This window comes from Haplochromis burtoni, unplaced genomic scaffold (genome assembly GCF_018398535.1).
Source record: "Haplochromis burtoni strain Fernald_Lab_line unplaced genomic scaffold, NCSU_Asbu1 Contig_154, whole genome shotgun sequence".
In the NCBI taxonomy this organism is placed as follows: Eukaryota; Metazoa; Chordata; class Actinopteri; order Cichliformes; family Cichlidae; genus Haplochromis; species Haplochromis burtoni.
In genome coordinates, this window is record NW_024582515.1 from 1,293,099 (window position 1) to 1,303,976 (window position 10,878).

Below are 10,878 nucleotides of genomic sequence, written 5' to 3' on the forward strand. Positions count from 1 at the left end.
AACTCATCTTTTTAAACTTGCTTTTGGTTGATTTTTATTTTTAGGTTTTAGCTTCTGTGAAGCACTCTGTGGTTTTTATCTTGAAAGGTGCTATATAAATAAAATTTTACTTTACTTTACTTACTTTACCCACTCCATTTCATGACGTACTGGCTACTCACAGGAGCACGTTCAGTGAGAGACTGAGATTAATAAAAAGCACCACTGAACGACACAGAAAATCATTCATGCCTGTGGCCATCTCCCTGTACAACTCCTCCATCTAACGCACTGTAAACACTGCAATAGTTACACCCTACGTATACACGCTCTTTTCTACTCTGTAATATTCTTGTCAGTTTTCTTGATATTTATTTATAATCACCTCTGTTAATCCTTGATATTTATAACTGAGTGATCTGTATGTATTAGTGCTGTTTCTTAAATGTATAAAATCTGTATTGTTTGTAGTTTAATCTGTCACTGTTACTATTTTCACCATTTCTTCTTGGACCAACTGTAACCCACATAACTTCCTTAGGGATTATAAAGTATTCTGAATATGATTCTGATTGTTTCAGGATGACCTGCCATTATCCAATGACACATCTGCTTACCTGCATCTTTTGCTCGTTTCTCCTCCTCTTCTTTTCTCTTTTTTCTAAACTGAGCACCTGATGGATTTGAGCTTTTCTTGTCCATCTTCCATTGGTTTCAATTTTGCACTCCAGTATGAACACCCATCCCCCAACCCGAGGATCACCACAACATAACCTAACAGACCTACACCTTAGTTCACAGAATCGCTTTGTCTAGAGTTTATTTCTGGGAATTTGCACAACCCAGGATTCAAATCATGAATACAAAATGGGCTTGGATTTACAACATTATGAATGAAATGTGCTCTATTTGGAAGCAGCCGGCCCCCCTCCCCTTTCGACAGATTGTGAGACTTTAAATCATCAAACTGTAAATTATAAATTTTAAATTGTTATTGATCCCTTTACCCCTAGTCCTAAAGTGTATATTTATTTTCTTACTCTTCTTATATTTATTGTTTGTTTACTTGCACTGCTGTAACTGGAGCCTCGTCAACTCGTCTCTCTATATCCTGTACTGTATTTAGCGGAGATGACAATAAAGTTTACTTTGACTTCAGCACAGCAGCAAGCAGGTGCACCGAGGGCTCTTATGCTCACTTGCAAATTATAAATCTGTATCATAATGTCTGATGTTTTCGTGTTTGTTGGTTTGTTTTTATTTTGTTTTATTTTGCGAGTTGGTTATTGGATGCCGCTCCAGCCAGCCAGAGAATCCCCAAGCAGCAGGCGCACCTCGGAGGGCGCCCTTACTCCCAGCAAATGGGCGATAGAAAACCGATCGGTGCCTATGACATTTTTCTGACTCGTACATGCAAAGCTGTCATATCACGATGTCGCGGTCAGAAAACATTTACTTTGCTGTCTCATTCTATCCCGCTAACACAGATGCGCTGTAAATTAAACACGCAGCATCTATTTCCCTCAGAATATCTTATATAAATCAAACATGTAAACACAATAGCCCAAACAGTATAAAAATATTCTTATATGGATTGGCTCTAACATTTGGTATTGATGGAAGTTGGAATAGTGGTAGAAAATAGTTGAGGTTGCAGCTACTGTGCAGTCTCTCCATTAAAACCATGAGGTTTCATGCAGCACTCAACAATAATTCTGGAGAACTCACTCTGTACCACTTGATGGAGGAAGAGATGTTGTAGCTGTTCAACTTATTCATTTCGTTCTTCAGAGGGCAGCTCAGATTGATTGATTTTAAGAAGTCTATGTGTTCACTGGTAAATCATAAAGGCATCTAAGCTGGAAAGGATAGTAATGGATATTTGGGCATATTGGGGCCTGATGAATATAAAAACAAAGAATTACCAATTCAATTCAATTTTATTTATATAGCGCCAAATCACAACAAAAGTCGCCTCAAGGCGCTTCATAGATACAGAGAAAAACCCAACAATCATATGACCCCCTATGAGCAAGCACTTTGGCGACAGTGGGAAGGAAAAACTCCCTTTTAACAGGAAGAAACCTCCGGCAGAACCAGGCTCAGGGAGGGGCGGCCATCTGCTGCGACCGGTTGGGGTGAGAGAAGGAAGACAGGATAAAGACATGCTGTGGAAGAGAGACAGAGGTTAATAACAGATATGATTCAATGCAGAGAGGTCTTTAATACATAGTGAGTGAGAAAGGTGACTGGAAAGGAAAAACTCAATGCATCATGGGAATCCCCCGGCAGCCTACGTCTATTGCAGCATAACTAAGGGAGGATTCAGGGTCACCTGGTCCAGCCCTAACTATATGCTTTAGCAAAAAGGAAAGTTTTAAGCCTAATCTTGAAAGTAGAGATAGTGTCTGTCTCCTGAATCCAAACTGGAAGCTGGTTCCACAGAAGAGGGGCCTGAAAACTGAAGGCTCTCCTCCCATTCTACTTTTAAATACTCTAGGAACAACAAGTAGGCCTGCAGAGCGAGAGCGAAGTGCTCTAATAGGGTGATATGGTACTACAAGGTCATTAAGATAAGATGGGGCCTGATTATTTAAGACCTTGTATGTGAGGAGCAGGATTTTGAATTCAATTCTGGATTTAACAGGAAGCCAATGAAGGGAAGCCAAAACAGGAGAAATATGCTCTCTCTTTCTAGTCCCTGTCAGGACTCTTGCTGCAGCATTTTGGATTAGCTGAAGGCTTTTCAGTGAGTTTTTTGGACATCCTGATAATAATGAATTACAGTAGTCCAGCCTGGAAGTAATAAATGCATGAACTAGTTTTTCAGCGTCACTCTGAGACAGGATATTTCTAATTTTAGATGTGTGTGATTTATTACTATTACTGAAGGTCCGCGACTCCGAACTGTAGTAAAGGGACCTCTGACTAATACGGCGGGGTCCCTGTCGGCTCGTAGCCGAAAAATAGCTTTACTTTGTTGTGTGGGTCAACTTTTCTTGCGAGAGACAGAGAGAGTGTCACACAGAACAAAGGAGGAAGACGAGAAGTGTTAAGTTATATACGGTATATATATATTTTTTGTCTGTTGAGATCACCTCAACAAACCAAAGACGGGACAACTCTCTCTGTGTGACACATTTTAACTCCCACTTCTCATCTTCTTCTGTTATTGCGTCAACAATTAGCCTCAACTCAGTCTGGCAGCCTTTGGACACCCTGGTAACCCTGGAAACATCGAGACAAGCAGCCATCTGTGTGAACGAGGCCTGTCACATCAGGAGTAAATAGCAGAGTCAGAGCTGTTAGCACCACCGGAATGGTAGTGGATTAAGACAGACATTTAAGCTTGGTGACATGTTTTAATACCAGTGGATCAAATATTCATAACAACCTCTCAGCAAAGTGTTATTCAAGCAGTCTGAGAGGAAGTGTCAGGACACCAGCACATGAGTGTGGGGTTATTCTGTATTTTATAAAGTAAGGTTAAAGCATTGGTCACATCCTATCCCATTGTGGAGCACAGTATTTAATGTAAACTCGCAATATCATTACTATCATTATAATTTTGAGATGTATAAAGCAGCACATTAATAATTATCCAGCTGAACTTACCTGTGTTTGATAAAGAGGACTGGGAATGCTAGTCTGAATCACAGCACACCACATAGTAGACAATGAAAGTGATAATAAGGACAACCATCACACCACCGAGTACAGATCCAATCACAACGATGATGTTTGAATCTGTGGAGATGAACAACCAAGATAATTAAATGTCAAAACAGTGACTGAACCTTAAAAATATAATGAAGTTAAATAAATAAAAAGCCTAAATAATATCATAACTCTTATACAGTCACATTTCTGTCACTTTAACTAATTCTAATTAAATTGCCTCCAATTTAATCAGTCATTCATGCATGTTTGTAACAATTCATAAATATCTTATACAGATAATGTTTTAGATATAGACTCCTTTAATATTTTGTAGTTAAAAGTTTAAATATTAAATGCTGATGTGCTGAGACCTGTGATTAGTCCGACTGGGAGTTTATTTACCTTGAACATCTGTTGTCATGGTAATAAAATTATCCCATGTGAAATCGTATAAAACTAGTCTACATGAATGAAAGAAGTTAATAGCTTAGTGAGGTAACTTCACTAAGCTCAAATCCAGGTTTTCACTGTTACAAAGGTGGTTCACTTCTTACTGGGGTAGATCGTCATGGTAACAGTCCTAAGCTGCTCTGAAGCTCTGTTTGATATAACAGAAATCACCACCTACTGACCAGTCAGTTTGACTTCTTTCTTTTTCATATTTTAGAGAAAAGATTACTTGATTAACTGATTGGGAGAACATACACTAGTCCTCAAGGTTAGTAAGCAACATTAGGTGAGATATAATGTTTTTACCTGCTGGTTGCAGACTGAAATATCTTTCAGGAAAGCCCCTGTCACTGTGCGCACGGCAGGTGTAGTTTATGTTGAAGTCCTCCTCCTTCAGCTCAGAAAATATCAGCCAGGTCTCTAACCACGCACCTTTACTGGAGCCATCTTGGGGCAGCAAACTGTTGAAGACAATGAGATGAGATGGTCCTAAAATTCCCAAAAGTCTCAACGTTCTCAAAAGTAAGCAAATAAAACAAATTGATGGAGATTTAAGGTACTGACCGCTGTTCTAACATGTGGACACGGTGAGAGGTGTTAGTCTCAAAGAATCCATCTTTGTCCAACCAATAAATATCAACAAAAGGATTCCAGACACCCGGCACAAACACCAGGCACCTTTTACTGAAGTTGTACCCTGAACACATGCACAAACAGTAACTCAGTATATATATTAAACTCTATTTCTTTAAACTCTATCAACCAAAAAAATGTATTTATTGAAACATTTTTATATTCATTGCTATGTTCATCCTAAATTATGGTCTCTCCCTGCACTATGGAAAGAATGAAAGCAGAAGTCTTTGACTTTCAACACAATATGTTGGCCTAAATGAAGCCTGACATTCATAAATATTAAATCAACAGAACACCACATTTCTCAGAATATCATAGATTAGAAGACTTACCTCTCTGTGCTTTGATTACGTCATTTGAGGGTTCATGCACTTGTGGAACCAAAGAGTAATTCTCTGAAATAGAGAACATCAAATACTGCGTACAGTAGTCTACAATAGAGGTTGGACAATCACAAAGATGTGTTGGAAAGGAATGATATTTTCCACTATGTAGTTTACAGTTAGCAAACCTAAGCCATCACAAGATCACTGACCACCTGGACCCCTATAAACAGACTCCCTTCTAGATGTCTGGATGGTGGGTTTTAGGGAGGTCTTGGGCTCTCTCATGTTGGGCTAAGGAGGTTTAATGCACGTGATTGCAGAAACACTGAGTCCTGGGGGAAATGCTCTGACCCTAGTAAAGATGTGTTTATTAGTTCAGCTAACATTTTGGTTCATACTACTCGAAATATTCAGTACAAGTTTCAAAAGGGATATTTACTCACGGTATACTTCTTAGCTAATGACTTGCCATTGGCAAGTTGTTGATTTGCTATTTTGTCTTGTAAACCAATTTGCCCAATGCTATGTTGCATAGAAAAAAACAATTTGAACAATGTTTACTGTGTCGTCACTGTTATTAGAAAAATCCCCTTTACATATGGACAAAGAAACTGCTGAAGTCATTTTCTGTTTCTACAATCTCACCTTTGACCTCTGCGCTAACAGTCTCTGACACAGACCCTTTGATGCCACCCAGGGTGAATGTCAGAGTACAGGTATAGGTGCCTTTGTGTTGAAGGTCCACACTGGTAATTTTCAGTCTGGTGCCCCAATAGTAAAAGCTGTCTTTCCCATCCTCTATGGGGTCACAACCCTAGAGGGAGAAACAAATGGGTCTTGTTTTCAAATTCACAAAACAAAAGACAAGTATCTGTTCAAAATTATGATAAACAGTGCAGTTGGTGAATTTACAGCTGCTGGGATCCCATTTGAGTGCAACTTGGCTATTGTTAACTAAACTTCTACTATTGATAGCAGGATGATATTGATCTTTTGAGTAAGCACTTTTAAAATGTGAAAGTTCAAAATGGTTGTAGTTGCACAAATGATGAAAATATACCAACAAAAAACTCATGAATACTGGGATCTGCTTTCAGTCAAATTGTAGATTTTAAACACTGGTGTCAGAGTTTCAATACATTCCTGGTATTGACAAAAGTTGGAATAGTGGTAGAAAATAGTTGAGGTTGCAGCTACTGTGCAGTCTCTCCATTAAAACCATTAGGTTTCATGCAGCACTCAACAACAATTCTGGAGAACTCACTCTGTACCACTTGATGGAGGAAGAGATGTTGTAGCTGTTCAGCTTATTCATTTCGTTCTTCAGATGGCAGCTCAGATTGTCAGTGACTCCTTTTGTAAGTAGTTGATCAGCTGTCCTCGGCCTTCCACATTCTCCTGTAGGTCTTTCATCCACCACCAGTCGGCTGGCCTGCCTGTAGCAGTGGGAAGGAGTCCTGTTGGAAAATTAAGTAGACATATTATGAATGAATGGATAATTAGGCACACTAGTCTTAGCAGGGAAGGACATTTTTGACCCTCAAACTCAAATGAGAATTCAAAAGTGCTTTAAATTTGCATAAATCTGAAATGATCTGTAAAATCCTTATTACCTGCTATAGTGGATATCAAGGCATCTAAGCTGGAAAACATGGTAATGGGCATGCATGTATACTTTAAGTGCAGCATCTAAATATAAATTCAGTTTAGAAATAGAATACAGTGGTCCCTCGTTTATCGCGGGAGTTACGTTCTAAAAATAACCCGTGATAGGTGAAATCTGCAAAGTAGCCAACTTTATTTTTTACAATTATTATGGTGTTTTAAGGCTGTAAAACCCCCCCACTACACGCTTTATACACTTTTCTCAGACAGGCATGAACATTTTCACACTTTTCTCTCTTTTTTAAACACTCTCAAAGTTCAAACCTTCGTAGAAAAATAAGTCCAGTATTATAGAATGAAACCAAAGGCACCCGTGGTTGCCTTTGACAGTGCAAAATCTTTCGTCAACATTGTTGTGTTTGTTGGGGAGAAAACTTACAAACATACAGCACTTCAGAGACAGACAAGCTGCACACATTCTGTACTGTACAGGAGACACGGCACGGGATTGATTCACAATGGTCTACAGCAGGGGTAGGCAACTCCAGGCCTCGAGTGCCGGGGTCCTGGAGGTTTTAGATGTGTCCATGATCCATCACAGCTGATTTAAAGGGCTAAATGACTCCTCAGCATTTCTTGAAGTTCTCCAGAGGCCTGGTAATGAACTAATCATTTGATTCAGGTATGTTAACCCAGGGTGCGATCTAAAACCTGCAGGACACCGGCACTCGAGGCCTGGAGTTGCCTAAGCCTGGTCTACAGCCAATCAGGATGCAGAACACAATGCGCTGTACAAAAAAAAAGCATACAAAATTGCACACAAAAAATCCGCGAAACAGCGAGGCCGCGAAAGGTGAACTGCGTTACAGCGAGGGACCACTGTATAGTATAATAGAATCTTTCAGGTTATATTGAAATTGAGTTACATATTTTGCATGTAGCTCTTGCTTTTTTAACAGTATTTATTTTTTGTTTACAAAATTCTTGCACGAGTTCTCATAATCAAAAATAGGCAGTCACATAGGTTGTGTAACTTACTGTTTTCTATTATTTTCTAATATTTCAAGATCTGCAGGTGCAGATCATGTGAGGTGAGGTGCGGACCCATATGCAGACAACACAGGAAACCATGAACTTGGGAACAAAAAGCAAGCTGTTTATTTTGGGCTGAACATTACGATACAATATAAAGAAAAACCAGAATGCAAAAATAACCTAAACCGGTAAAACTACTAGGAAACCTTGAAACCATGAAACACAATGAGACAAATGAGCAGAGACTCGGAAGAGGGACAAGAGAAGACTGAAACAATACATACACAAAAGGGTGATAAGGAAAGTGGAAACACAGGAGCACAGCAGGAACAAATTAAACACAACGAGATAGGGGAAGCAAAACTGAACACAATGAGACAAGGGACCATCAAAATAAAACAGGATGTGGCCTGCAGACTGAGACCCACACAAGAACACAGACTGGTGAGACAACCACAAGGAGGATAACGGGTAAGGTGAACACAGACATGGCAAAGGTGTTGAGTGAGAGGGAGGAAGGAAAGAGACGTAAACACACATAACACGACAGACACTTACAGGCAACAAAGGGCAAGAGACCAAGACACAAGAGGAACCTAACAAACAAGAAACTAAACTGGGAATACCAGGGAACTCAGGAACATGAAAAGAACAGACTCAAGACTAACTAGCGGAACCTAAATATCATCATTACATTACAAAACAATCACGAAAACACAGGAAACTCAAAATACTAGGTCCAAGGCCCAGAACCATGACGCTAGTGCTTCCTACCTCAGTATGGTCACATAATCCCCACTGTCATTCATGGTTACGTTTAGAATCCACAGAGTCTCCTCGTGCACCAGGATGTGACCAGTCTGACTGCTGATTTCTTGGCTTGACACTGAGTTGTACCACGTGATGTTGTAGTCAATGATGTCTGAGGAGACCAGTGTGCTTCTCAGCATAGCCACATCTCCAGGAACAGAGAAAACCTCAAACTGGAGTTTGTAGTCAGTACAGTTCTCTGCAACATACATGTAAGTGTGGAATAGAGAAAAAAAGTTATTTAACCTTTTAATGCTGAGAAATCAAACATTTCAAAGGCAAAGATAATGTTCATCCATCCATTTCTCTGTTCGTATGTCTATTTTCTACCACTAATATGGGTCTGGGTCACGGGGGCAGCAGTCTAAACAAACCACTATCTCCAACAGTGTCCACATCATCGCTGACACTGCATCGATCCTTCAGCTGATCTCCCGTTCCACTGTCTCCTCATGAACAAGATCCTGAGATATTTAAACTCTTCCAGCTGGGGTTCAACCTTGTGTCTGAACCATGTTTGAAGTGCTAATTTTCATTGTAGTTGCTTGACACTCGGCCACAAATTTCCCCAGCTAGAGGTCACCAAGAGATGAAGCCAACAGAACCACATTACACACACATGACATGGTGGAGGAAAGGTGGAGAGCAAGCTTGACTTTGTGAGTTTGTAAGAAAATCTTTGATCCAGGTGCAAGTGAGAGTAAGTAAGATCCAGTAAGATCAAAGTATCTGGAATGATGATGTTGAAATAAAAATGGATGAAGAGCATTGGTACATATTTCCCATTCTGTTTTAAAATAATTAGTACTACGTCGTGAGGGATCGTAAGAGCCTGTTTGCCTGTTTAAGATGTATGGAAACTGAGGTAGGGTCAAAAGTGGAACAAAGGTCAATTTTAATTTGCCTCATTGGCAGTCTGTCAAACACTTCAAAACACTACATTATTAGTCAGCATAACAGCTTTGAAATCATTCAGACTGTCCACAGCAGGCTTTTTAAGAACTTGGATAATAGTGGGCGACTTAAGACAGAATAGGATGTTGGCTTTTGCTAAATTAAAGATAAATGTAAAGACAGACGTTCGTTGATTGGAGCACACCTTCAGGACTTTCCCAGGTATTCCATCAGGGCTAGCAGCCGTCCACTGTTTACTGACCTGAGCAACTGGAGTGCTTTATATCCCTGCACAGACAGGGCCGTAGTGTGTGCATCAGGTGTGGGTGTTGTTGCTGTGCTCAGGACAGGTGTGTTCTTGTCAAATTGGGCAAAGAATCAATTGTACTCCTTCTCTCGAGTGAGGCATCTGTGTTGGAATGCAAAGCATTCTTGGAGTTGGGCAAGAGTTCAGGCCATGTCTTATTACTCTTGAATATGGGCCTTGTTTTCAGCCTGAGGGGGTGTAGGGACAAGGAGCATGGAAAGGTGGCCTGATTTCAGTGAAATCACCACGATCACCTTAAATATACATAGTAATAAAGTTGTTTTCTCTCCCTGGAAAATACACAAAGTTACTCCATTTAAGGCCAGTCTTCCTGTGTAGTGTGAGGAGGTACCATGACCACAACTGTACATGTGAACTATGATTGCACAGGGTGGTTCGTGGGATGTCATTATTTTCTTATAACTTTGCAAGTATGTCTGTGCTATCACCAGAAACAATGCCAAGCTGCAGGACGCAAAAAAAATTAACTCCACAGTAATATGCATGAATCTGCCTGTCAGATTTAATTATTATTTAACTGAAACTGAAGCTGCTGGAACGTCATTCCCTGTCATCCACTTTAACTCCTCAGTAATTTGGTCCAATATTGACTTTTCCACAAAAGTCTATTTAATTGCACTTGTTGTGGCTCTTCACCTACGATCAGTTTTCTTTTTTCTAATCATGGATTAGAAAAAAACATCACTCATCAAAATACTTTGAATTTTTAGTGTACAGTTAACTTTTCCTTTTAGTGGTTGTACTTTTCCAACATTTGATCAGCAGCTCCATAGGGTAGCTCAGATATAAATACTCTTAGGATTTCATGATTGACTCTTAGTATTTTTCCAAAATGATTTATCACCAGTAATACAACTGAATTGAAGTGGTGTACCATCACATGTAATATGATTTTTTTATAATGCTAAGGGACTATTTCCCTTGAGGTCGGAGCTCTGCTTGCATAAACATGTAAAAATTACACACACACAAAGCATTGTGTGTGTGTGTGTGTGTGTGTGTGCAACATTGGCAATTGTTTACTCAGATCCAAGGCAGGCCAAACCTCTGTGTTACAACCTACATACAAAAGACACACATTCACAATATATGGGTACACAAGTCTGTTTTATTTCAAAGTGTTTCAAACTTTACAGCGTTTGTGTGTGTGTGTGT

At 39.7% G+C, this 10,878-nt stretch overlaps 1 protein-coding gene across 1 annotated transcript; it reads right to left on the bottom strand.

Moving 5' to 3' along the window:
• Positions 1-4,260: 4,260 nt before the first annotated feature.
• Positions 4,261-8,728, bottom strand: LOC102310163 (interleukin-1 receptor-like 2). The gene is made up of 6 exons (XM_005932553.2): positions 8,466-8,728; positions 6,316-6,508; positions 5,697-5,865; positions 5,058-5,120; positions 4,654-4,786; positions 4,261-4,550 (listed from the first exon to the last, which is right to left on the bottom strand). The coding sequence occupies exons 1-6, from the start codon at positions 8,711-8,713 to the stop codon at positions 4,346-4,348; spliced, it is 1,011 nt and encodes a 336-aa protein (XP_005932615.2). The 5' UTR covers positions 8,714-8,728; the 3' UTR covers positions 4,261-4,345.
• Between the last annotated feature and the right edge of the window lie 2,150 nt (positions 8,729-10,878).

Excerpts from the sequence above, each read along its gene's own strand:
- LOC102310163 (XM_005932553.2), bottom strand. The coding sequence starts at position 8,713 with ATGTATGTTGCAGAGAACTGTACTGACTACAAACTCCAGTTTGAGGTT. Across the intron at positions 6,509-8,465 it reads GATTATGTGACCATACTGAG|GACTCCTTCCCACTGCTACA; the intron begins GTAGGAAGCACT and ends ATTTTCCAACAG. Across the intron at positions 4,787-5,057 it reads CGTAATCAAAGCACAGAGAG|GGTACAACTTCAGTAAAAGG; the intron begins GTAAGTCTTCTA and ends GCATGTGTTCAG.